The sequence below is a fragment of the Melanostigma gelatinosum genome (genome assembly GCF_949748355.1).
Source record: "Melanostigma gelatinosum genome assembly, chromosome: 24".
In the NCBI taxonomy this organism is placed as follows: Eukaryota; Metazoa; Chordata; class Actinopteri; order Perciformes; family Zoarcidae; genus Melanostigma; species Melanostigma gelatinosum.
Window position 1 is genome coordinate 7,838,501 of NC_136657.1, and position 26,127 is coordinate 7,864,627.

At 49.3% G+C, this 26,127-nt stretch overlaps 4 protein-coding genes across 8 annotated transcripts; 2 read left to right on the forward strand and 2 right to left on the reverse strand.

Annotated features, from left to right (window-relative positions):
* Positions 1–3,920: 3,920 nt before the first annotated feature.
* On the forward strand, positions 3,921–7,024 carry cpo (carboxypeptidase O; the record flags this gene model as incomplete). Its single annotated transcript, XM_079296087.1, has 9 exons — positions 3,921–3,985; positions 4,133–4,172; positions 4,255–4,356; positions 4,447–4,551; positions 4,646–4,762; positions 5,081–5,174; positions 5,661–5,863; positions 6,576–6,660; positions 6,759–7,024. The coding sequence occupies 9 exons, from the start codon at positions 3,921–3,923 to the stop codon at positions 7,022–7,024; spliced, it is 1,077 nt and encodes a 358-aa protein (XP_079152213.1).
* Positions 7,025–7,237: 213 nt separating this feature from the next.
* Positions 7,238–8,437, reverse strand: nudt15 (nudix (nucleoside diphosphate linked moiety X)-type motif 15). Its single transcript, XM_079296482.1, has 3 exons — positions 8,280–8,437; positions 7,592–7,788; positions 7,238–7,504 (listed from the first exon to the last, which is right to left on the reverse strand). Exons 1-3 carry the CDS (start codon positions 8,426–8,428, stop codon positions 7,374–7,376), a joined length of 477 nt encoding a protein of 158 aa, XP_079152608.1. The 5' UTR covers positions 8,429–8,437; the 3' UTR covers positions 7,238–7,373.
* A 1,115-nt stretch (positions 8,438–9,552) lies between these two features.
* trim25l (tripartite motif containing 25, like) lies at positions 9,553–14,362 on the forward strand (the record flags this gene model as incomplete). Its single annotated transcript, XM_079296609.1, has 16 exons — positions 9,553–10,200; positions 10,662–10,757; positions 10,864–11,097; positions 11,178–11,337; positions 11,416–11,448; positions 11,521–11,559; positions 11,653–11,694; positions 11,801–11,845; positions 11,937–11,978; positions 12,137–12,190; positions 12,640–12,831; positions 12,922–13,032; positions 13,135–13,170; positions 13,253–13,321; positions 13,456–13,521; positions 13,751–14,362. 16 exons carry the CDS (start codon positions 9,553–9,555, stop codon positions 14,323–14,325), a joined length of 2,442 nt encoding a protein of 813 aa, XP_079152735.1. The 3' UTR covers positions 14,326–14,362.
* A 118-nt stretch (positions 14,363–14,480) lies between these two features.
* trak2 (trafficking protein, kinesin binding 2) lies at positions 14,481–26,112 on the reverse strand. 5 transcript variants are annotated; one of them, XM_079296761.1, is made up of 17 exons: positions 25,992–26,112; positions 23,953–24,145; positions 23,349–23,534; positions 21,571–21,630; positions 20,995–21,071; positions 20,796–20,912; positions 20,436–20,654; positions 20,264–20,342; positions 20,039–20,169; positions 19,724–19,798; positions 19,026–19,163; positions 18,820–18,899; positions 18,478–18,618; positions 18,128–18,393; positions 17,173–17,646; positions 16,997–17,096; positions 14,481–16,887 (listed from the first exon to the last, which is right to left on the reverse strand). In XM_079296761.1, exons 2-17 carry the CDS (start codon positions 24,005–24,007, stop codon positions 16,110–16,112), a joined length of 2,976 nt encoding a protein of 991 aa, XP_079152887.1. In that variant the 5' UTR covers positions 24,008–24,145; positions 25,992–26,112; the 3' UTR covers positions 14,481–16,109. The 5 variants fall into 5 exon arrangements, with proteins under 5 accessions (XP_079152887.1, XP_079152888.1, XP_079152890.1 ...); XM_079296762.1 differs by lacking the exon at positions 21,571–21,630; XM_079296764.1 differs by lacking the exons at positions 23,953–24,145; positions 25,992–26,112 and having other exon boundaries at positions 21,571–21,876; positions 23,349–23,473.
* Between the last annotated feature and the right edge of the window lie 15 nt (positions 26,113–26,127).

The following is a 26,127-nucleotide window of genomic DNA, read 5'->3' on the forward strand; positions in this document are numbered from 1 at the left end:
GGCCGTCTGTCCCACCCGCAGGGCTCCTGATGTGCGCCGTGACGGCTTTGTTTGTGGGGAACATTCGCCTCTGGCTTTAGTTTGTGTGTAACCACTTGAGAAAAAGCACACTGATGCTTTGGGTGGGGGGGGATTTGCACTGTGGGGGAGGAGGGCTCCACCATTTGTGTTTGGGATTTGTTCGATGGTTGCTGTCAGTCCCGTTGATGGTTTAACAAGCGAACGGCGCCGCTGTTGTTGCTGCTTTCATACCGCGCTTGCGTGGGAGGTGTGTGTGTACGTGTGTGTGTACATGTGTGTGTTTGTGTGCTGCTCCATCTTTGGCAACGTGTGCTGGTGTTTCGTCCACGCTTTTTACAGCTTATTAAAAGGAATGCCACAAGTCGCTCCCTCCCGCTTCCTCTCAAAACCTACGATGTTCTTTGGCGAGATTGCCAGCGTCTCCACATTGATTTTTCACTGTGTCTACACGCTGGCCATGAGCAGCATGTCTGACAAGATGGGGGAAGCATTCACCTTCTGATACTCCAGGGTGTCAGAACATCCTGCTCCAGTAGAGGCATTTTATTTTATTTTTCGTGGAACTGAAATTCTTTGTGGGGAAATCCACCGAAGCAAAAAGCCGCTCTGGTAAAGCACCAACGCTTCTGATTAGCATAAGAGGGAACAGTCAGTCCGCCCATTTCAAAAATAAATTCACGGGTGCCCCAGGACAGCGCTGTCAATACTGCTGAACAAACACCAATCTCTCCGAAAGCCAGAAACGGGAGAACTGGAACTTGACTAAAAGCGGATTGCTCGCAGCATCGGCAGTGGAATGGTGCATGATTATAACAACTTTATAACAACTTTGGGACGCAATAATAAAATGAGTGGAACTTGGTGAAAAGATCTTCAAAATGCACAGGAATTACAATTCCAGTGTAGATTATGGGTGTGGAATTGAATAGATCAGCCCCATTGTCCTCGGGCAACACACTGAACTCCAAATTGCTCCCGAAGGCTGTGCCATCAGTGTGTGAGTGGATGTCCTTGGTGGATTCCGGTTTTGAAAAACCCTGACCTGCCCACTCAGATTTTCTTTCTAAGAACTATAATTAACAGCAAGGCTCCAGAAGGATTTAGTTTACTTACACTGTAAAATGATGTAGCATTATCCCGGTCCATGAAGGCACCACAGTGATCACGTGTCTCATTATCATGAGCCTATTGCGGCAGTGTATGGTTGATTGCGTGCAGCGTAATGTCTCAGGGAGACATCGATTATTGTTTCAATGTATGTTTTAAATCTCCTTTACTTTTGCCTTTATGCTTTTAATGGTTTCATGTGAAGCACTTTGAATTACCTTGTTAAAAGCGTGCCTTAACTTGCCTTGCCTTGCCTAAGATAAGCTAAAGTCGCCAGTGAGCCTCTGCTCTGCGGTCCGTCCCGGTGTTTACGCAGCTCTTTCCCCACGGCATGCGCGCTCCAAGTTAACTGCACCTCGTGAAACAGTGAGTCCGATGCCAAAGTAAACTGCCGGAGTGATCGTAAAAAGTTGGATAAAAAAAACCTGTCAGGTGATTTACAACGATGATGTGAGCTGAACTTCAAAAAAGATATACTCCAAAGTGGAATCTTGTACTTAAATTGAAGCGTTTTTGACGTTGCTGAGCTTCCAGCCATTGTCCGTTGTGAACATTGTTGCCACTACCGCGTTGCATTGTGGGATATCCACGCCGGCGTAGTCTCCAGTGTTGTGCACGCTGTAATATTTCACCGGAGATATTATGCAATATGTGCTCTTTTGGTTTCACATAAAAGTTTTGGACATACAAAATATCACATACTGTTTTCGCGTTCTTGTATGGAATTTCATCCGCGACCAGTGAGCGCATGAAGTAGCAACACATATCTAAATTCATCTCTATTCCCCCGGGAGACATCTCTTATCTCTGAATCCAAATCTTATCTCTTAGCCTCTCTCCTCCGAAAGCATTCGTGCTTTCATCCATCGTTATGAAGGAACAGCCGTGATGTGCGCCTTGATTTGTGCACACAGCACCAGATCTGAGACAGGTCTCGTCTTATATAAGCAGCTTATGAATAGACACGATGCACATGTCAGCAAAGGAGTGGGAACAAAGACTGGAGTTGCTGAGGCTCAGGTAACACGTCGGGGATGTAGGCAGACGGAGGCGGATAGAGCTCTGAATCAAGGAAAGACTGCACTCCGACACTAATTCATCTCAAAGGGCGAGAGAAGCGGGTAACATAAATGAATAGTTGACAACTTTACTTATTTATTGACAACTTAAGGTGATTTGCTCCCATTGACAGTGTGTAACTGTCATTGTACTCTGGGTGTCTTTGATTGTCTTATGCTGCAGATTCGAGCTGATCTCAGCATTGCACTGACATCTGCTGGTGAGACGTCACATGAAGGATTCCTACAAACCACCTCGTCTGCACGAAAGCAGGCCTCGCTAGACATTTACATTCAAACGTGCCCAGTTAAAGTTTGTTTTCCCATCGAGAGCAATGTCAACTTTTTACTGCCTAACAATAAATCACATGCTCGGACTCTGAAATCCAGCTCTCGGCTCTCTGACTAAAAGTATGAAGGTTTGACTGCAGTGCAGCAATGGAAACACAGCGTACAAAGAAAGGGGAGGTGGGAGAAATGCTGCTGAGTGTTTTATTCTTTGCAGCATGACAGCGCAATGTACTGATGCAGAGAGGCACAGTCATTACAATCTTCATTTTATCTGTATGAATGCAGATTAACTGTAAAGTCAGACTCTAGACCTCATGAACAGAAGAACAGCATATTCAATAAACCATTGAATATGCTGTTGATATTCTGTTAAAGAAAGGAGATGATCACTCTTTACATGGCTAATAGATTCACTGATTTATATCCACGGATGTATAAAGAGAACTGGATACAGCTTTCGAGTATAACATTACCCGGATCTGTCCGGCGATCGTCCGCATCACGGGCCCGTAGATCGGGCGCTCTAGCGGTTCCTTTAGCCCCGCCTCCCAGCGTCGTGACATTTCTACAGCAGCTTCTCCACAATCAGAAGAACTGGACAGTCTACCTGAGCAGCAGTAGCAACCTCAGCTGGGAAAACTAAATCGAAAGACTGCATCACAGACGATCTTTCGGAGACCTGAAGACCTGAAGGAGGACTCTTCAGCGGGCTCTGCAGGGATACCGTTACAGCTTGTTCTCAAAATGAAAACCTGGATTAGACTGAGCCTCCAATGTCACGCAGTCCACCTGAGCTCAGTTGCTGTTGACCAGCCTCACTGATGAATAAAACATTGTTTTCCCCCTCGAGTACATTATAAAGACGAAATTCTTCCGTGTTTTAAATGCCAAAGGAGCTATCGTACGACATCACAGCTGCTGATATGTCAAAGCATGGAAAACAAGATAACACAAGGCTTATATAACCACCGTGCCATATGATTAGTTCAGCACTGATGTGATGATTAATAGTTAAAGACATAAAGTTTACCATCTAGCTAAGTGTGAAGCACCGCTTATGAACTCCACGATGTGTCATGTGAGTTCATCTGGTGTTCCTGACGAGTCTCTGTGTTTCTCGAGGGTTTTGACAGGCAGGACTAAGTATCACCTGCTCTGTTATTTGTTGACCGCGGACCGCCCCGCCTTCGAACGCCCTCCTTGATTCATATTTAGCGACTAATAACGTGTAAATAAAACAGAAAATGGTGACCAGGCTAAAGGATGTAAAGTCAAGGCTCCCGGCTCCGATTAATCACTAACCAGCTCCAGCGATAGCGCCTGGGCTGCCGCTGGTCCGTGAGGCAAAGGTGCGTCTTTATCTGATGGACGACTTGTATAAAGCCTCGTACCATCCGGAGGTCAGGAGTCTCAAACGAAGGAGTTTACGTTGACCACGTGACGATGCTGAGCTCTGCACTGAGCCTCGTGGTGCTGCTGTCAGCGACGGGAGCAGCCGCAGCAGAGAGGTGAGGTTTCATTCATAACAAGACACACTGGTCGCCTGTGCTTTAACACTGACTGACAGAAGGCCTGAAGAATTTATTTTGCACAAGTAAAGCATGATATCAATGAGGCGGGACGGACTTCTCACGTATTTTTGCTGTGCGCAACAGAGTGGAGCACGACTACTACAAATATCATCCCATGCCGGAGGTGAGAAGGCCCCGATCGCCGCTCTGACACACCACCGCGCTCACACACACACTCTGATGCGTAATGCGTTCCACTCCTGCAGATCACCGACTGGATGGCTCAGGTTGCGAAGGACCACCCCGACGTCGTGACCGCCGTGGAGTACGGACAGACGTACGAGAAGAGGACCATCAGCTTGCTCAAGGTCAGCCGACTTTGTATTTTGTTGAATTCAGATGAGAAATGCTTGTTTGCGTGGCAGCCTGATGAGAAGCTCTTTGAATGTGTCTTCAAGATTGGCCTGAACACCGGGGAGGAAAAGAAAGCGATCTGGATGGACTGTGGCATACACGCCAGGGAATGGATCGCCCCGGCCTTCTGTCAGTACTTTGTCAGACAGGTAAGAGACACGTGATCATTTAAAAATTATGAATTTATTATTTTTTTGTTGATGTAATTGATTCCAAACCGTCCCCCCCCCCCCCTCAAATCAGATCCTGCAAGCGCACAAGACAGACCCAAAAATGCAGGAGATGCTGAAGAACCTGGACTTCTACGTCACCCCGGTGCTCAACATGGACGGCTACATCCACACCTGGAAGGGCAACACAGTCAGTGCTCGCGTTTTGACGGATTCAGATCAAATTACTTTTCTGGGGGGGGATATGCGAGGACAGCGGTCTGTTAAAGAGACGGCAGCTAAGTTACAGCGAGCCACGATTCAATCAGGGAATAAATAGATGTCTGGTGCTCAGCATGGCCCAAGTAGAAAATCATCTCATTTTTAAAATAAGTTGGACGGAAAAATGACATCAAACAGCAATCCAAGGCAGCGCTGAAGTATGATTGAGTGCCCATTTAGAATCCTACTAAATTGATAGAACAAGCCGAACCGGCTGATGTAACTGACGTTTTTTTTTCCCCTGTAGACTCGACTGTGGAGGAAGAACAGGTCACCGGGACCTTCGGGCTGCAACTGCACCGGCGTCGATCTCAACCGCAACTTTAACGCCAACTGGGGCAGTGAGTCTTGTTGTGGTTCTCCATCTCCTTATTGACGCAACCTGTTGCCTCAATAACGAGCAAGTTTGTGTCGCAAACCCTGAAACAGTCTCATCAATGCACAATTTGTTTTAAAGAGCAGTCTTAAGCGCTGAAAACACTGGATCCTACAATTCCCACAATGCAACCCGGTGGCATAAATACCCACAGCTCTCAAAATCCCAGTTCTTAATTTTTCTGCGCATTGCATTGTGGGACGGCAGTATCTACCGTCGAGTGAATTCAGTGTGTAAACGGACATCTTTGACTTAAAGCTGACGCTATACAAACGTGAATCTACCACATGAGCGATACCCAATCAGTGTGTTGTATTGACTCAATGTCCCATGATGCTCTTTCACAGGCCAAAAATCCGCTTCAGACATAAATGTTTGCACACAATTTTATTGACGTTGGTTTATAGTTTTTGTGGCGATACTACATTTGATTGTTTGGCTGCTCTCACAGCGATCGGGGTGTCATTTGACTGCTGCTCCAACATCTACTGCGGGAGCCAAGCCGCGTCCGAGCCCGAGGCCCAGGCCGTCACTTATTTTGTGGGAAGCCGGAAGGAAGACTTCCTGTGTTTCCTCACCATCCACTCCTACGGCCAGCTGCTCCTGGTTCCCTATGGACACCCCAACTTCACCGCCTCCAACTACAATGAGCTGGTACACACGCAGCCGTGCACGTTTTGACACATTACGAGCTTATGCAGATCACAAAAAAACCAACCAGTGGAAGTGGGACAACCTGTTACAAGTACTTCTGTACTCACGGTCTGGGATTGAACATTGTGCTTCGGACGTACGGAACGTTTGAATGGCGCATTGCCAAAAAACACTTCTCGTTTGTGTGACATGAACACACTCCAGAGAGCGGTCGGTCCTCATCTGCCAAGAGCAGAGCAGAGCGGGAGGAAGCTGTGAAGCGTTGATAGTGGGGAAACGAATGGCTGGTTGCTGATTGGATAGGGAGGCCGATGCAGGTAATAACCTACTGGAGCCCAGATTATGCTAATCAGGATTACGTCCATCCGTTCCCTTGGGCTTCAGTATGACTAGCCGAAGGGGGGGGATGGAACCTGGAGCAGGATTGGTTCATGAACACAGAGGGGCTTGAATTGATGCGAGAGGTCAGGTCTTCTGTGTGTTTATGTTTTTAAAACCTTACTACTCACTGAAATATCAGATTTAAAAAAAAAACTTTTTCATATCAAAATCAGCATCAAAAATCCCATTATCTTCAGACCAGAAACACAAACCTGAAATCTGCATTTCCCGCCTTGTTTTTTTGTTCATCAGTGCACTCAATACTAGTATAAACCTGCAGCATAGATGCTTCCGATGACTGTATGATGAAAGCGAACGTCTGGTTCCTCAGATGGAGGTGGGTTTGGGTGCAGCAGACGCCATCAGGAGGGTCCACGGGATGAACTACACCGTAGGAACCTCCCCGGACGTGTTGTGTAAGTCACTGCCGGTCCTCGTCGCTCTTAGCCGTGCAGGGCAGCGTGGCTCCGAGGGACGGAACGGTAAAAACTTTGTGCCCTCTTTTTTTCTACAGACCCCAACTCCGGTTCATCCAGGGACTGGGCTCGGATGCTGGGGATCCCCTTCTCCTACACCTTTGAGCTGAGGGACAAAGGGACGTTCGGCTTCGAGCTCCCCGAGGATCAGATCCAGCCGGCGTGCGAGGAGGCCTACAGCGGAGCCCTGCACATCATCACCTACGCCCACGACAAGACCTTTAGTGGTGCCGTGGCAACCGCCGCCGCAACCCTGTGGACCATGCTGTTAGCAGTGGGTGTCACCGGCAACACCCTGATGTGAGGAGGGGAAACTGACCTGTACGGCTTTCAGCTCAAGCCATGACATATAAGTAGCATTATCTTGTGCCAAAATGTAAAAAAAAGAAAAGAATAAAGATCTTTAAAATGTGCCATTTTTCTTGTGTTGATGTGTACTTTAAACATTGTGAAGCCCAGTCGCACATCTAAGTTGCATTTTATTTGTCATTTGCTCAAAATCTGAATGAATGTGGCAAACATTATAGTATGTACCATAATAACAGAACATGATGTTTGAGAAAAAGCACTTGAAAACCAACCAGTGATGTGAAACAAAGAGGCATGTCTGTTCTATCCCAAGGATCAATGTTTCCCAATGTAACAATGCCGTTTCAAAGCTGAGTTTCAGCGCTGCGTGTCCCTGTGATCCTGAACGGCTGGAAGCCTTGCTGTCTCAGACCCGCTAGGGGCAAGAAGAGCTGCTCCTCTGGAGGAAACCGGTCCCACGGCGTCCACGCCCAACCTGGCAAAGGGAAACAACCACGCACACTGCTCATTAGGTAGGACTCTTCTCTTTTTCTGCTTTTAAATCTCGCTCCGCTTCACATACCCTCGTTCTTCTCCGGCTCCAGGTTCTCTGGCTCTCCTGACTGCTTCCGGTCCAGCTCTCCCTGCATGATAATGGTGACGTAGTGGTACTGCTCCTCCAGTTTGATGGAGTTCACCACCGAGGCGAAGCGGACGTCTACCAAACGCACCCCTGCTTCCTCCAACACCTCTCTGTGGGCACACCCTTCCCACGTCTCTCTTTCAATGACACAGAAAGGAGTGTGTCACATCCACTGGAAGTCATCCATGTCATGTGCATTGAGGAACACATTTAGTCTACTGCCTCTACTCACCCAACCTCAATTTGCTTTAAGGTGACCCAAAATGATTACCTCAAACCAAACTGCCTTTAAAAAAATGGCAAATTTGTCTTTATGCACACTTATTTAGCAAACACGTGTAACAATGCAAAGTCAGAACATGTCTTCATATTTGCTGAACACTTGGGGGGGAAGTCGGCATATTGATAACTGGCTGAGACGTTTTTTATTTAGTTGTAAGTTCACTCTTAATGACAGAAAAACACATCATAGTGAAAGCCGTAAAGTGTATGTAATGATGCAACAACAGCCGTTTGCTGTTTATGAATGAAGGCCAGTTTTCAACGTTCGAGCCTTACATCACATATATAGCCGTGTCAGATTTATGAATGGGGTTAGCCAACCGCTGTAGCTGCGTAAGTTACGTACCCAAACTCCAAGTGGCCCCCGGGGAGCTGGTACGTCCCGTGGCCCATTGGGCTCTTCCGTTTCCCCAGGAGAACACAGCCGGGGTGGGCCGAGTCTGTCACCAGCACCCCGACCCCAACTCCTGGACGTCTCGCGGTGCTATCTGACATCTGGGCGACTCAGAAGTGACACACCGTTAGCTAGCTAAACACACCGATGGTAGTAGCTATCTGGGAGGTACAAGAGGATTCATTGACAGCACTTCCGTCTTCGTTTTTAAAGAAGAAAAAAAATCGTTAGGTAGACCAGGCCCTCTTGTTGTCTCTACTTTGGTACATTAACGTCTTCTTTGGTTCAGACTTATAGGGTGGCAACAATATAATGGTATATCAATTGCAGATATTCCACATTATACCGTCTTAATTGTTCTATTTAGCTGGTTATCTGAATTGCTACAGGGCGCTTCAGCAGCGTGACCTCCATAACTTCTATAATTGGTTATTTCTTCACATAATGGGCAATAATTACATTTAAAAGCACCAGCTGTAGCCACTAAACATTGGTGTAACACTGCCACCTAGCGACAAGATTTGCTAAGTGTATATCTATTTATAGACCCTACCGGCACGATATTACCATGACTGTTAGTTAACTGGCTGCAATCACTGCTTTTAGCTCACTTGGCTTTGATAGATACAATCGAGGCCTTTCTTAGAAAGGAGGAAGAAGAAGAAGAGGCATTTCACATCATTTATTTTCCAAATAGGACTTTATTCACAGTTAAGTCTAAGAGTTAAACCAAACTTTAATTATTGGGACACTCATTTCACACATTTCATTTGACAATCTCATCATCGAAAGCTGCTCTGACACTCACAGTTCCTTGTACAACTTTTGTCATATTAACAATATCTCCAGCACATACATTCTAATCTACTTTTACTGAAGTAGGATTTTAAATGCTGGATTTATTTGTTCCTTGTAACATTGTGACATTGTAGTATTGGTATGTTTACTGAAGTAAAAGATCTGAATACTGAATACACCACTTGTTTTTTTGTGCAATGATAAAACGATCAGTGCATTCACACACCTTTAGCAGTTTTCCACGAGACCCGTTTTCCCCGCTAGACCTGCCCGGTGGCTCTGGCCCCGCCCCGCCCAACCTCTCCCTGCTCTCACCTCGAGAGACAGAACTTTCCTCCACGTCAGTCCAGACGAGGCTCGCCTCCTTCACCGCTCTGCTTGGAAATTTTCTCTCTCTGTCCTCTCCTGTCTCTTCTCCACCGCCGGCATGAGCGCTAAACTGTGGACTGAGGAGCAGTTCAACTGCCCCGTGTGTCTGGATCTCCCGAATGACCCGGTCACCATCCCCTGCGGCCACAGCTACTGCATGGGCTGCATCAAGGACTACTGGAGCAAGGACGACCCCAAGGGGGTCTACAGCTGCCCCCAGTGCCGAAAGACCTACAGCCCCAAGCCCTCCCTGTCCAGGAACACCATGCTGGCCGAGGCGGTGGAGCAGCTCCGCAAAGGGGCCCTCAAGGCCGACGTGCGTGAATCCATGCGGAGCAACCGCTCCTCGTCCGGATCCAAAGGGAAGCCCTCCTCCTCATCCTCATCCTCATCCTCATCCTCATCCTCGGCGGTGCCGTGCGACTTGTGCAAAGGGGAGCAGCGGGCGGCGGTCAAGAGCTGCCTGTCGTGCATGAGCTCGTTCTGCGCGGCCCACCTGAAGCCCCACACCAACAAGAAGGCCCTGAGGGAGCACGAGCTGATCGCGCCCACCGCCAACCTGGCGGAGAAGATCTGCACCCAGCACAAGTACCTGCAGGAGTTCTACTGCCGCCAGTGCAAGATGTTCGTCTGCTGGCTGTGCACCAGCAACCAGCACAAGGGCCACGAGTGCGTGTCCACCAAGGCCGAGCGCCTGGAGAAACAGGTACCAGGGGGGGAAGGGATGCTGCGCTGGGACCAGTTCCCAGGGTGAACCGTTGTGTGTTCGAGTGATCGGTGAGGTGAAAATCTTTATTTAGCAAGTGGTGTCTTTCAAAACGGATTATTAGATGAAACACAGTTTCAAAGCCTTGAATAGAAAGTACAGGCAGCTGTTTTTAGAACAATACTGTGTGCTGCATATCACCCCATCACCTGACCGCCCGTTGTTCAGCCTGATGGGTTTCCGTGTCTTCGAGGGTGTCGTCCTCTCTGCTTTTGTGTCTCCGTGGCTCCAGCCTGGCTGAGGACATTCCTTACTGCATTCCTGTCCAATCACAACGCTCCACCCTGTCACGTTGTCCTCTGTGACACACACACACACACACACACGCACACATGGCTGTTTCCTTGTTGTTTTTTCCCATGAGTTCGATGGATGTTGTTTCCTGTCTGCCCCTCCTGCAGAAAGTGCTGTACGAGATGCAGACTGAGAACCAGCAGAGGCTGAAAGACCGCGAGCAGGAGCTGAAGGACATGAAGAAGATGATGGACGGGATGAAGGTTGGTCGGTTGCGCTGATGTTTGTAATCTCAAAACAGGAACTTCCCATAAACCCCTGCGGTAGTTGTTTCAGATATTAATCAGACCAGCTCCTCCTCTCTCCCAGCGTTCCGCAGACCGGGTGCACGGCGACACGGAGCAGGTGCTGGCGGAGCTGCAGCGCTCGGTGGAGCGTCTGCAGGAGCTGCTGGAGGAGGTGCTGGACCAGGCCGGCCTGGAGAAGATGGGACAGGCCCAGGAGGTCGTCGACAGCCTGGAGGCCGAGGTCAAGGAGCTGAGGAGGAGGGAGACGGAGATGCGGGACCTGGTGCGCTGCGAGGACCACATCCACTATCTGGAGGTAGGCCGGACCGTGGAGACGGAAAGAGTCAATCCAACTACTACACGTGACACTAAAGCAGCCACCATGTTTTCTCTCAGGTGTGCGAGTCCATATCCAGCCCGCTGGAGTCGGGGGACCTGCCCGCCGTGACGGTCAACGCCGAGGCGTCCTTTGAGCCCGCGCGGGAAGCCATCCTGGACCTCAGGGACCGCGTGGAGGACCTGTGCAACCAGGAGCTGAGCAAGATCACCAAACAAGGTCCGTCACCAGAGTCTCACCTCGCTCGGTCTCTGTTCACGTCCTATCTTTCATCTAATCGCGTCTGTTCTCTTCCAGTCAACGACACCACTCTGTTCACGCTGAAAGACTGTAAGTTCCAAACATTTTGACATGAAAACAAAAGCGAGTCGTCTTTGCCTAACTTCCTCTTGTCTTATCCAGCCAACCGGAGCGCAGGGTCGAAAGCAGGGATTTTAAAATGTGAGTTTGTTTCTTTATTTTTGAATAAATATGAGAGGATTCCTGAAAGTGGTTATTTCATAAAAACCCATTTCACCCTCTTTTCTTTCCCAGTGTTTGGTCTGGGCTCTCGCAACACAAACAGCCGCCCTCCAGGTACGTCCAGTGTGTTGAAGTCTTCGTCTTATCCACCATCACTACATCGCATCGTCTTTAATATTAATCAGCGTAACGTACACATGATTTCTGTCTCGTCTCACAGCCTCTCCCAGCATCTCGGTGGGAGCGCGGAGCGCCGACAGGCGAGGTGATGCCAACTGACGTGACGATATTGAAAGAATAAATAAAATTCAACTTGCACTCCCTGTTAAACAGGATGTTCACATTGTGTCATTCAGGTATCAAGAGTCAAGACGTGAGGAGCAGGGACGCTCCGCGAGGTGAGGCTGTGTGAAAAACAAACTCAATTAACCTCAAACCTGTGAGTCGCTACCACGGATGGAGCAGTGAAAATGTGTGTGTGTGTGTGTGTGTGTGTGTGTGTGTGTGTGTGTGTGTGTGTGTGTGTGTGTGCGTAAAATATGCTTCTTCCTTGTAGCAGGAAACACGAGCTCACCCAGAGACAGACAGAGGAGAGAGGAGAGAGAGACAGGTGACTTCCTTACTGCAGGAAATACTGAGATGACACGTTCTGTAGTAAACATACTACCAACGCTTACAGCACTGCATCATTATAAGCATTCATTCATATTCACGAGGCTTTAAAACAATCAGAACACATTATAAAGCATTTTGTAATGATTTACAAGGTCAAGTATCATGACTTCATAGTTTAAGTCACGTGAAACAACATTAAATGTATGCAAGAACTTCAAAATCAATTTGATTAAAATGCATTATTAAAATATAATCTATTACAACAATGGGAATTATAATACACCGTGACCAGCAATTGTGAAATACAATGAAACTTTGTTACAAAATACTTTATAATCTTTATAATTCTTTAACGCAGCCGTTTTTGAAGAATAGTTTAACATTTAGTGAGCTGATCGTAACCCCCCCGACCTCGATCTAACATGTCACATGTCCTCCAAACAGTGAGGGAGACAAACCCCGGCCCCAGACCCAGTTCCAGACCCAGTTCTAGTCCCACTCCCAGCCGCAGAGAGTCTCATTCTCTTTGGAGCAGGTCCAGTCAGAGCCAGGCTGTCCCTGCTGCGGCCCCTGCACATATCCCTACTCCAATCCCCGCCGCTCCAGCTCCAGCTCCTGCTCCTGCATCAACTGGAGGTACGAACACCCTCAGAATTGTCGCCGTTTGCTGCCACCAACAATAAAAGTCTCAACACCTTCTGTTATTTCTCCTCCTCCCGGGTTCAGGGTCCGGTTTCAGTCGGATGGCGTCCATCAGCAGCATGTTCCGCTCCCATCGGCGCGGCACCACCCCGGCTACCCCGGCCAGCGACACACTGCCAGCAGGAGGAAACCCATGTAAGATCAGACTCCAACTCCCATCCGATCATATCAGGCGTTATATAGCGTGTTGACTCTGGTTCTAACAGTCTAAGTGTGTGACTCGTGTACACTCAACAGGGGGGATGGCTGCTCTGTCTGAAACGCCAACACAAAGTAAGACGGCCGCTTTTATACATGTCCTGTCACTTGATCACGGACTGTATGTTAATACTAACATGATTTCCTCATTGGACAGTTAACCCCAGTCTCTTCTTGGACCTGCCCACCCCCGACTCCGTGATTCACGCTCCCGCTTTCCCCGCACGTGAGTAACTTCATCATCACGGCATGTTGAGGCGAGAAACATGACTAAAAATGTTGCACGCAACCAGAAACGAACCTGACGCGTATGGAAAATCAACACATGCGATGTGGCCGTTTGTTTGTTTGCTTTTCCAGTGAGAGAAATCAACCTCGACAGCATCCAGGCCCCAGAGCCGAGGAGCAGAGAGGAGTTCCTCCAGTGTGAGTCGCAGCGTTTCACTACATTTCAGATGCGGAGAATGATCTGCCGCGGTGCCTGTTGCTGTTCATGCCAAAGAAACATAAAACGTATCACTTGCAGAAGTTATGAAAATACCGCCCATACAGAAGGGGTTTAAAACTTTGAATCATCTTGACAGACCAGGTGAAGAATGAACTTCGGTGCTTAGTTTTCCAGAACGTGTGACTAATTGTCCGTTAAACCTTCTAGACTCTGTGATCTTGACCCTCGACACCGACACGGCCCACCGGCGGCTGACTCTCGCCGAGGACAACACCAAAGCCACCCTGCAGGCGGCGGCGCAGCCCTACCCCAACACCCCCGAGCGCTTCGACGGCTGGACCCAGGTGATGTGCGCGAGCCCGCTGTATGCCCAGCGCTGTTACTGGGAGGTGGAGTGGAGGGGCCGGGGCTCCTCCATGGGCGTAGTCTACGGCGCGATGATCAGGAAGGGCTCGGACGCCCGGTCGGGGCTCGGTTACAACGCCCAGTCCTGGACCCTGGAGCTGTCGGACACCTGCTGCTCGGCCATGCACGACAACGAGAAGAAGGACATACCGGTCACCTACTCCCCCCGCGTGGGCCTCTACCTGGACCTGTCCACGGGGACGCTGGCCTTCTACAGCGTGGCGGACAGCATGACGCACCTGCACACCTTCCGCGCCAACTTCACGCAGCCGCTTTACGCCGCCTTCGGGGTGGGCAGCGGAGTCGGGGTGGGTCTGGACTTCGCCCTCGGACAGTTCAGTTCCAGCTCCGACAGCGTCAAGATCTGTCCCATGTGAGAGGGGTGCAGACGGGATAGTCACGCCATCATAAACAACCGACTTCAGTGAAATAAGTATGGGGAAAACAAAAAGCCAACATTGCATTGACTTTCTGCACCGGTTCTTCCACCGAGTATGAGTAATAAACCAGTGGGTGAGTCAGCGGCTTTGTTTCCATTGCTTTATTTAAGAAAGAGAGGCAGCTGAATAATAGCCATGAGTAGTTTTCAGAGGATCATGATCTTAGAAGGTACGCATGAGGAAGTGACATTTTATAATTTAGCCAAAGAAAGACACACACACACACCTGAACCTCCTGCTCTACTGGAAAAACAGGGGATATGAAAACTACAACTAGAAGTCTGGATGAGTCTTCTTTCCTCTGCTCTAAACTGACAAACGTACACAAAAATAACCTTAAATATGTTAGTTATTCAGCACAAAATGCATCACAAAAACACATGTTTTCCATTACTTGAAAAATAATAGCATCACTTTTGGCTTAATTTGGATTCCCTTCTGCGGGAAAGCAAAAAACACATTACAATAGGTCAAAATGTTCGCCGAGGTCGTTACAGTGGTCTCATTAATATGTTAATCTGTGTATTTCAAATAGTGGTGTCACGAAAACAAAGTGCGGAAGCTGAGTGGAAGGTCTGGTTGAGTCACGGGGGTCTGCGCTTCCTTGTGTCTAAAAGCATGAAATCATAGAATATTAACAAGTAATATCGATGAACTTTCTTTCTGCTCTGCTGCAGGAATACTCCCATCTGCTGGCCAGTGTGTGAACCACATGTGTTAATATTTTTCCTCCCTTTAACAGACTGAACCTGAATGTCTCTTTAAAAAGAAAAGAAAAAAGGCCAACAGAACCCGCGGCGAAATGTTTTCAAGCAAGCAGTGATCCTCAAAAACTAACCCAACCTCCAAATCCCACTCTAGTGCAACTACTACACACAAACATGGCCTCACAGGGACACGAACCACAACAGTGCTGGCTTCTACTTAAGGCCTCCACTGAAGACAAGGACCCGAAGGAAAAGGCAGACCCGGTCTTCCTCGCCTCCGACTTCTCATGCAGAGGCTTGCGAGAGGCATGTACGCTCCCCAGAGCAGTGAAATCATGAGAATATTAATACCGGCATGTTAATGGCGTGGGCTGACTACAAGGTTAGTCCGGCAGTATTAAACCAGCTAGCACTTACAGCCCTCAAATTATAGAAGCATGTTGAATCCCTTCTGTTTTTATTTGGAGATGACCTAAAGCATTTGCTGTATGATGGTTATAGCGCGATACTATTTGATAGAAAGCTTTTCTAACCCACTCCAGAACAAGCCCTTGGAACAGCAAGACTGGATGCTCAGCCGTCCTCTCTTTTACCTTTCACTTACTTTCCCTTCTGACAGACATATTCCTTCACCATATCTCCTCTGATCAACATCCACAAACCCTCGTCCACGTAGGCGTTACCGTTCCCTCCCTCCTATCCCTGCAACTGAGCATCCAGAGCCTCGCAGGAAAACTACAGAACCGAGTTAATGACTGAGAAGGTATCGGGCGCTGGGCAACCCAGTCGGAGGCGGGCTAAGGCCTGGGTTACTAGCTACACCGCTGTGTCTACGTCGTAGACACAGCGGTGGCGGTGTAGCTGAAAACAGTCCGTTTTTTATTGAATTGTGCTTTAAAAAGGAGGGATTGTTCTGCCCTCTTCTCCAAAAGGCAGAGAGGAGGAGAGATGAGGGGAGGAGGTGTAAAAGAGAGGTTGGAGTGTCTGCCCTCGCTGTCCAGCCGCCTCGTCCCCTCAGCGTTTGGTTGAACTGGACGGGGCATCGGGGACGGAGGCGAGATGCCGTCGCCGCTCTTTGGGGTTTCCCCAGGGTGGTGGCGGGAGGGCCAGGGAGGTGGGGTGAGGAGGAGGTGTCGGGATACCGGCCGACTTCCCCGCTCGGGCACCAATCATGGCCGGGAGGCTCTGGTTGCGCCTCAGCCCGTCCAGTAGGCTTCCCCCGCCTGCCGACACAAAAGTAGCAGAATCCTGGCGTGGCGCCTCAGACTCTGCGCTCTGGAGCACCTTGGAGAACCCCAGCCGCCGCAGCCTCTCCACCAGGCCGAGGTCAGGCTTGGCGCGCCCCGACTTGGGGGACGGGACACGGGCTGGGGTTCCCTGTGAAGGGCTTGGAAGGTTGGGATGTCGGGCGCGGCCCAGGTTCAACCCGTAAACGTCCTGGAGAAAGAGCTCTGCCGGCCGCGAGGCGAGGAAATTGTCGGTCTGTTGCTTGCGGGAGTCCGGGGGCACCGGGGAGGGGTCCTGCGAGGGTGATGGGGAGTTAGGAGGTGTGCCAGGGAGGAGGCGGAAGAGGGGCTGCCGGGCTGCGGTTTTTGGGGACGGAGGGGGGGAGTCAGTGGAGACTTGTGCGGAGATGCCCCTCTCCAGGACCAGCTTGGCCAGGCCGCTGGTGGGCACATGCAGGCGTCGAGGGGGAAAGGAGCCACCCAGGCTCAGTCTGCACGGCGTCACAGGGGTGCTGGGACCTGTCCTCATGGAGCTCGGTGTGTTGGCCATGAGGGACGACCGAGAACTGAAAAACATGAAGACGGGTACGAGGTGAGAAGAGAGTCCTCCTGTCATTCATCACTGCACGATGAAAACAACATAACAATTCTCTGTATCCTTTGCAGAGGGCTTACCTCGAGGTGACCTGTGTGATGTCACTCGGGTGCAGGATGCTACAGGTCGTGAAGGTGTAGGTGGAGGAGGTGGAGCTCTGACACTTCCCTGGATTTTGGACTGAACACACAACAAATCAGGTAACGACGAACAAACTGATGATGGCAACATTGAACTACAGTAGTGTAGTGTTTACCAGAAGAAGACGTTGCCGTGGAGATGAAAATCTGACTTTGTGATTGGACCACGGTCGTACAGGTAACTGGAATGGGCTGAGGGGATTTCTCTGTGACATGTCGGGGTGCGGGGGTCAGAAAGAGGTCCGCTCTGACTGAGGAGGAAGTGGCAGGTGTCCCGGGTGATGCCGGCAGGGTGGGGGAGAGCGTTCTGTCTCTCCTCTCCTCCGGCGTGGACGTAAAGCGCACCTTGAAGGTGATCCCGCCTTCCTCCTCTTCGTCCTCCACCTCTTCCTTACCCCGCTCCGCCGCCCCCTTCTCCAGGACACCCGTGTGCTCCTCGACCTCCTCATCCTCCTCCATGTCAGACAGGCGGTAGACGGCGTCTTGAGCCAGTGGACAGAAGCCTTTGGTCACCACCCCGGGGTGGGGGTCCAGGATGGTGGCCAGGTGTGGTGTGGCCAGCTGCTGCCAGTGATGCAGCGTCACTGAGCCTGTTTGATGCATCAACAAAAAATGTCCTTATGATCACTGACGACTTAAGTCCCATGTCAACACCCAAATCCAGACCACGTCAAGTCTCAAGTCCAGGCCACTAAGTCCCACGCCAAGTCCCAAGTCAAGACGAACAAGTCCCACGCCAAGTCCTAAATCCAAACCACCAAGTCCCAACTCCAGGCCACCAAGTCAAGTCCTAAATCCAAACCACCAAGTCCCAACTCCAGGCCACCAAGTCCCACGTCACGTCGCAAGTCAAAACACCACCTGTCAAGTCCCACGTAGAGTCCAGACCGCCAAGTCCCACGTCAAGTCTCAGGCCCTGACAACCAAGTCCCAAGTCCAGACCATCAAGTCCCAATTCAAAACACCACCACATCCCTTACAGTCATTGAAAACTTTCCCTCCAAGCATAAAATCCACTGGCACCAGTTAGTAAGATGCGTTTGCTGGATTTCTTATTTCTGAACATTTTACCTTCCATGGGCTTGACGATCTGAAGCTTGTCGGGCAGGAAGGTCTTGAAGATGCTGGAGCTGAAGGAGAGCTCCGACAGGTTGGAGAACGAAGACGTCACGCTGCCCTCCCCGTCGCCTTCCGGGGCCTGCAGCTTCTTCTCACGCTCCGCCTGGAAGAACTGCCGCTCGCAGAGGAAGTTCTGCCGTCGCAGCGACAGCCGGTGGAGGGCTCTGGTCAGGTCGTTTCCTCCTGGACAGCCGGGCTGGCCCATTCGCACCTCCTCCCTGCAAACACACATTTATTAAACCGAAGGGGTACAAACGTCACCCTCAAGTTCAAAACACAAGGCAGGGATATTTGTGACGTACCCCCGAGCGGACGTAAAGGGCTGTGCGGTCATCACGAGAGAGCTCTGTCCTGAGCCCGGGATGGGAGGCGTGGCCGAAGCTGGCCGCGACGCCGAGGCGTTGATGGAGCGGACTGTTTGGAAGACTCGCTTGTGGGATACTCTGCAGGGAGAAGAGGGACATGGTCAGAGACCAGGTCCTGGACCTGGTGCTTGAAGTCTCATGAAAACACTTTGGGTCCAATGGGTCCGTGTTTCGAAGTGGGATTTTATTGTTAAGTAGAGCAGAACATAGAACCAGTCTCAGTCCGAGGACTGTCACATTACAATGGGGTTCTTCTGTGGTGAAGCTCAGGTTTCTGACCTTTGGTCCTGAGAGGCGGCCTCCTCCTCTACACTCAGCTCTCTCCTCATGGTGCCCTCGATCTCTGCTGCCAGGGAGTCCTGTACACACACAAGTTCTGTTTACATTCATGGACGCATACATTTCTTTTGGTGCATTTTCAACCGTTATTTAGCAACGAGCGTGTTGTGAATTTGTGTCTCGGGTCTTCCCTGTGCGTCTCTCACCATGGGGCAGATGCCGTAGGAGAGGTGCCTTCGCATCCCAGCAGAGGGAATGTTTTTACTGCGGAGTTCCTTGATCTCCTCCTGGGACTCATGGAGCATCTCTGCACACTCAGCATTCGTGTCCGCCAACTCGTCCAGCTGCAAAGCACGCACGCACACACACACACACACACACACACACACACACACACACACACACCAGCAGTTGTTATTTAAATTACTTTGTCTGCAGCAATTAATGAATCCCTAAAATAGATATTTGAATTAGGCATGCATTCAGACTTTAAATGTATTATTTCAGTTGTCAATTGAATTATCTTTAATACATTCTTAAACCTATAAATGGATTTACTAAATTAACATGATTACTAATTGAAGATTAATAAAAACAATGAATGAGGCAGATAAACTAAAAAACAAAATTAATTAAATTATTTGTTTAATTGTATTTTTTTTTAATTCTAGTCAAAGTATTTCTGTATTTATTTATCTGCTACAAAGTGTCGCTAAAAAGTGTCGCTGTTTGTTAAAGCTACAAACCTAAACATCTGTGATTCAGACTTCTCCCTGTAAACCTAAACATCTGTGATTCAGACTTCTCCCTGTAAACCTAAACATCTGTGATTCAGACTTCTCCCTGTAAACCTAAACATCTGTGATTCAGACTTCTCCCTGTGAGTGAGTGAGTGAGATTGTACCTCTGCTGTGAGCTGCCTCTGAGCTTCTTTAGACGCCTGCAGGTGGATCCTCAGCTCCTCTTTCTCCAGAGCCAGCTGGGTACAAACACACAGCATTTAAACAGACCACCAAGACCAGGTCCAGTCCCAAGTCAAGACCACGTCAAGTCCCAAGTCAAGACGACCAGTCCACACCAAGTCTTATTCCAAGAGAAGTCCCATGTCATTGGCGTTAAAGTCTTAGTTTAAAGGCTTTTTTACTTTCCAGACTACAATCATCAGATTCATGACTCACGCCTCAGAACATAACGCGGGACAGCAGTTCAGTGTCCTCACCTCCTTCACTCTGTGCTGCAGCTCTACTATCTGGGAGAGCAGCTGAGAGATCTCCTCCTGGTGTCGAAGCAGCTCCTCGTTCTTCTGAGACAGCTCGTCCGTCAGAGACGCCATCTGACGGTTGGACTCTCCTGGAACCGGCACACAGACCAAAGTTAAAAATCGGGCATTCCGGACACGAGACCGCGTCCTTTGCAGTGTGAACTACGTGCGCGTCTCACTCACGGAGCTCCTTGACACAGTCGTTCACCAGCTGCTGCTCCTTGTCCTCGTAGGTGACGGTGTCGCTCTTCAGTTGACACGCCTGGAGAAGAGACGAGAGAGGAACCATAAGCACTTCCATAATCGTACAACAGCCATGATGCTCACGTCACGAACTGCGTCTCCACTCCCGTACCTCAGACCTCAGTGACAGGTTCTCCTCCTCCAGGTCCTGCAGCTTGCTCTGCAGAGACTCCAGCTGGCTGAGTGCGGCGGCGGCCATGGTGCCCCCAAGCGGGCGGGGCTGCCGCAGCGGCGTCGACGCGCTGGAGTCGGTCTCGCTCTCCTCCGAGGCGCTGGCCACCATGCGCAGCAACTCGTCCTTCTTGCCGAGCTCATGCTGCACCTGGTGAACCTGGCCAATGAGGGAGGGTTTGTGTAGAGTGGTTACTGTGTGAGCTGAAAATCTGCAGATTCCCGATAGCCATAGAGGTGCAGAGAGGTAGTTTTAAAATGCATTTCCTTTGAAGATAGAAAGATTTAGCGCGTGAGCTACCTGGTCCAGGGCCTGTGCCAGCTGCTCCTCTAAGGCCTCATTGCGTTCCTGCAGCAGGTGGTTCCTCTGCAGAAGAGACTGACCGATCCGAGCTGCCAGCTCCAAGTCTCTGTCCCGCTGTTGTCCAATCAGAGCACACAGAGCACCGACCAATCAGACGCCGCTTCATGACGTGAAACTATTTGTGGGCGCGACCTACCTCCGCCAAAAGGTGCGAGACCACTTCGATGTCATTGTAAGTCTTGGTCATCTGCTCCACGCGATCCCCGCTGAGGACTGGCCAGAAAGACGACATTTTACCATCAAGAGACACACAAGCAAACGCACACCAACACGCCTGCATGCAGTCGGTTATGCACATCGTGCATGCAAACACAAAAGCATTCTAATTAAACCACACACACTTTACTTGCTACCTAATAAAACAGTCTGACCACAAGCAACGCGGGCAGCCACTTCCTCAAACCCGAGTGCGGTTACAATATGTCACTCATTACAGAAACACTGATGCCATTTGATGGAATAGCTCCACTACAAGGTGATGTGGTTGCTAGTGGTCTGATTGTAATGCAGCCTCAACACACACACACACACACACACACACACACACACACAATACAGTGCTATAAAGCTGTCTACAGTAACAGACAGCAGACCTACACTCGGTTCATTTCTCGTCTGCTGTCGTCTACATGCGAAAAAGGCAGACACACACACACTGGAGCTAAATGATGAAGTCGCAGAGCAGAACAGGCAGGTAGAGAGAGGAAGATACCTTTGGAGAGGCTCTGAGAGCCGGGGTGGGAATAGGAAGAGGGCTCCAAGGCAAGATACGCTATCGTGAGAGACAGAGATAAAAGAAGGGGAAGAGTTCAACAGGCACACAAGCAACCAGCTTGTTTTTAAGACGAATGGGGCAGAAAGACAGGAAGTAAAGAAGCCGAGGGTGAAAGCTGAAGCTTCAGTGAATCAACGTCTTTCAGAACATATTAGTGTGTTGAGGATCGACACATCGATTAGTCCGGTCCGCCTTTAAGCACCCGAGTGGGTGTCACCGGCGCCGCTCCGCCGCCCCTTCCACCTGTTCAAAGAGAAGTGGCAACTCTGATCACTGTGAAACATCGCCACGCTCAACGCCGCGGAAGCGTTCTACGCTCACATGCAATAAGCGGTGTGCGGGAGAGCCTTCGAGTGAAGCAGCTGCTCGATTGAGCGAGAGTGGTCGTCCGGTAATCCGAGGCCAGCGGTGACCTCTGGGCCAACAACCCGACTGTTAAAAATAACCTCTGCTTCCCACCGGGGCTATCTTTGTTACACACATTTAATCTCTCTTGTTACTGTACATTTAACGCCAAGAGTCCCGCTTTTATTTTGAAATTGATTCTTGGACTGCTGACACAGTGGTCATTGGGTGACTTGTTAAGAAACACTCTGGACTTTTGGCACTAATAAACAAACTACACTCGCTGCAGGTACATTTAGTTTATGCGACAAATTGTAAACACCCAATTTGAAAGTGTCATGTAGGAAATAATTGTTACAAACGAAAAACTATCGACTCAAATGGGTAAAATGCTAATTCGAACGTGCAGGATGGAGTTCATGATGTTTTTGTGCTCTCGTATTTGTGTTGCTGATGTGGTTTTGTGAGGTTGGTCCACACGTTGGACACATGCGAGGTCAGAGTGTCAAAGACTAGAAAGTATTGGAAGCGAGCTGATTCTCTCGTGTCACCACTCTGACTCTACTTTGCATTGAAATAGAGTTTCTGCGGTTCCCTGTTCTGATTTCACAACATGACACACTAAAGGGATACTTGAGATGCTTGTACCATCGCAGTATTGGAATATTTACGCTGTCGTCAGCACTGTCTGGAATACATACAAACCCTGCATTTACTCACTTCTCCTGTGGGGCACTCGGAACATTAGCATGCCTCTTCCGAGTGCATCGGGCGCTATTAATAGACCGCGTTTTGATTTCAAGGAACACACGCACACACACACTGTACACACGCTCTGCCTGACCTTGCAGACTCGACTGGAGCTGCAGTCACACCGGCTCACATGTCTCACACACACACACACTGCGCTAACGCCTGCACTCACCTTCCATCGCGAAGTTGTCGTAAACCTCCTCATTGTGAATGTTTAAAACCGGCATGATCCGACTCCTCCACTGTCCTCTCTTCAGCCTCTATCAACCCCCCCCACCCCTCTCCCTCCCTCCCTCCCTCCCTGTCCCGTGACTCTGGCCCCGGCTTTGAACTGCACTCAACTCTGGCTGGATCACTGCTCTCTTGCTCACCGTCTCTCTCCCTCTCTCACACACATCAGCAAGGACAAACAGGCACAATGACAACCGTGTGGCAAATAATATCCGCGGTAAATCCCTGTGATTTTAATTGAAGAGGATGTGCATTGTGTAAAACGAATCCCTCCCGTGTCCAACACACTTAGGCGCACGCCATCTGCTCACCGACTGTCGCCACGGGCTTTAACCAATCAAAAGGCGGTAGACCGGAGAGACCGTAGCGTTGAAATCCACACTCACTCATGTAGCGGAAGGTCTCCTCGGCCAGCACGGGGGAGATGGCGCTGTGCTGCGCGGGGCCTTCGTCCGGGGAGCAGCCGGGGGAGACGGCCCAGTCCTGGCTGTCCGACAGGTAGACGGAGCCGGAGTCGGCCGAGCCGGAGCCCAGCGAGCCGTAGCGCTTCCCGCTGCTGCCCAGCCCCTCATCTGTGGGCCAGGACGGATTAAAATACATATTATTATGATTATATTACAAGACCACTGGAAGCAGAGCACGGCTACCCAGATACAGCTAGATTCCAGGTAAAAAAAAACAAAATATCAAACTGTTCCTTTTACTTCGCTGTGTGAATTATGAACTAACAATATTGGATTAACCGCTTGTAGTAGGTGTGTGTGTGCGCGAGCGTGCGCATGCGTGCGCGTGTGTGTGTCCTTCCACTTGAACAAACATGTGGTTTACTGGGACAGACGGGGCTAACTATAGCATCGAGCCCAAAGACACGGCATACTGTACTTCAGGGCAGCGGGACGTTATAATATTTGAGAATGTACACAAAGCCCACACTGCAGACATTTCCCTTGGAACATTATTACAGTATCAACATTAATATGATGCCCTGACCTGTCTCCGTGCTCGACTCTTTCTTCTCCACCGCCCGGGGTTTGACCTCAAACATGTCTCCTGGCCTTGGAGCGGGAGTGGGGGGGGGGGGGGGTCCCCGCTTGCGAACACAAAGCTGGACCGCGAGCCGCTTACCGCTGTGACATCACATCCTGTCCCGGCACTGACGGGTGGTGCCCGCGCACACCTTTACCTGAGGAGAGAAGTGTCAAAGAGGCACCAGAGATGAAGATATTTACCACGTTTACAAGTCAAATTACTCCCACAGTGTTTGCTGCTGGACACTTTAACCGCTGGTTGTCTGGCATCTTCTTTAGGGTTTGAAAGTTCTTTAAAATCAGCAGCAACAGAGCCCTCCCACATCCTGTTGAGTGTCTCTGTAGGGAATGCTCTGGGGCTTAAAGGGATGAGACAGGATGCACTCTCTTAAAGTGATGCGCTCCCAGGAGAGAATTTGGAAAAAAGAGCTTCTGTATTGTAATTCGCTAGATCTTCAGTTGGCATCAGTCTGTTTAAATATTCATTCACACAATTCTAAAGTTCCAAATGACCCACTGCTGCTGGAAACGTTCAAAATTGAATTAAAGGGCAACTTTAGCAATTTAGCATCGCGCTTCCATGAAGTTGGGAGGCTTGTGAGAGATAGATTTAAAAAAAAGAATGGGCAAAATCAAAACTTTTAGCCCTTAGCGTGAGTGACGTCCCAAAACGCTGGCTCCTACACTTCCCATAATGCAATTCTACAGCATCTTTCATTAGATCCTCTGATCTTATCGTGTAAAACCTGTGCTCTTTTAAGTGGGAAGAGGAGTGCGTTATCACATTTCAACTAATGACAGCTACTTTAATAAAAAGGATGCCGTGCAGGTTGATGCAATCCCAGCACCATCTGCATCACTGACCTCAGTGCAGGCAGAAATATCTGTGTGTGTGTGTGTGTGTGTGTGTGGGGGGGGGGGCATGCCTGTGGAAAGACAAGAGTCCTTGGGCAACATTCATCCTCTGCTTACATAACACTGAAGAGATTAATGTCATGCATGCAACGCTACAGTCCAAATGTGCTGCGTTGCATTCGAGGCCTGGCAGACAGAAATGTACTGACCCATTAATGACACCGGTATTACAATGAATGGGGCTAAGCGCAACATTCTACGCACAGAGTATTGCATTTGCACCAATTATGTCCATGCTTGTCACAGCAATGTCTTTCAGATGCCGCCCCCCTCCCGGGATAAAATGCCATGGCTGATCTTGACCAAGTGTCTGTGAGTCATCTCATGAGTAACACTGTCACAAACGGACAGCGCTGTTTTTGTGATACAGCCTGGTGCTGTCTGGAAAGTGAATAGCAAGAGATGCACTCCTACGGGCATCTTTAACTTTAAACAGGAAAGGAAAAAAAACTAAAACATCAAAGAAAAATCAATCAATACACTACTTCCTGTAGTTTGAAAAAGCTGGAGAAAATCCAGACCTCAATCTGGAAACCACCACTTAATGCTGGTCACAGATTATTGCACTTGCATTATTTTAACTGCATAACTAGACACCTCAGCCATCAGCAGAGATTGATTGATCCAAACCTCGATCTCAAAGATGCTTCACTGGTCAGTTAATGTACAGACGTTTTAATTAACCCCTAGGAGCTGTTCTCTATTTCGGCATGACTTACATATTGGAATCATATATATTTAATCATATTAAAACAAGCTAACCAATAAACAAACATGTTTAGAAGGCCAGTTAACATCTAACCTTACATGAGCTAAACCTACAGACAAGAAGGTGAGCCAACTGTTAGTCCTTTATCAACATCTCCTTGAGTTTAAACTTCGATTGGTTTTATCAGGTATTTAGCATCAGCTAACGTTTCACATGGTGAGCGAGGACGACAGCTTCACTGTTGCTCGTCATAGCGGTGCCGTCGCGAGCTCAAACTGGCAGCGTCGCTCGCGCAGGGGCGCATTTACAGCACTGCGGAAATAAATTTTAAAAAAGGATGTTGGATTATTATTAAAAAGCTTTTAATAAAAACGTACCCTGTGTCAGCGTTATTCCACAGCATCTGTTATTCCAGTTGTAACACACGGTGTCTTTCAATCCCTTCACCACTGAAACAATGGAGCAGAAGGGAGGTAGGCGGAAAAAAGCTACGAGTCATCAACTCGCGACAGT

Excerpts from the sequence above, each read along its gene's own strand:
- nudt15 (XM_079296482.1), bottom strand. The coding sequence starts at position 8,428 with ATGTCAGATAGCACCGCGAGACGTCCAGGAGTTGGGGTCGGGGTGCTG. Across the intron at positions 7,789-8,279 it reads GGGGGCCACTTGGAGTTTGG|AGAGACGTGGGAAGGGTGTG; the intron begins GTACGTAACTTA and ends TGTCATTGAAAG. Across the intron at positions 7,505-7,591 it reads GGAGCCGGAGAAGAACGAGG|GTTGGGCGTGGACGCCGTGG; the intron begins GTATGTGAAGCG and ends TCCCTTTGCCAG.
- trak2 (XM_079296761.1), bottom strand. The coding sequence starts at position 24,007 with ATGTTTGAGGTCAAACCCCGGGCGGTGGAGAAGAAAGAGTCGAGCACG. Across the intron at positions 21,631-23,348 it reads GGAGACCTTCCGCTACATGA|CGTATCTTGCCTTGGAGCCC; the intron begins GTGAGTGTGGAT and ends CTCTCACGATAG. Across the intron at positions 20,913-20,994 it reads TCTCGCACCTTTTGGCGGAG|CGGGACAGAGACTTGGAGCT; the intron begins GTAGGTCGCGCC and ends ATTGGACAACAG.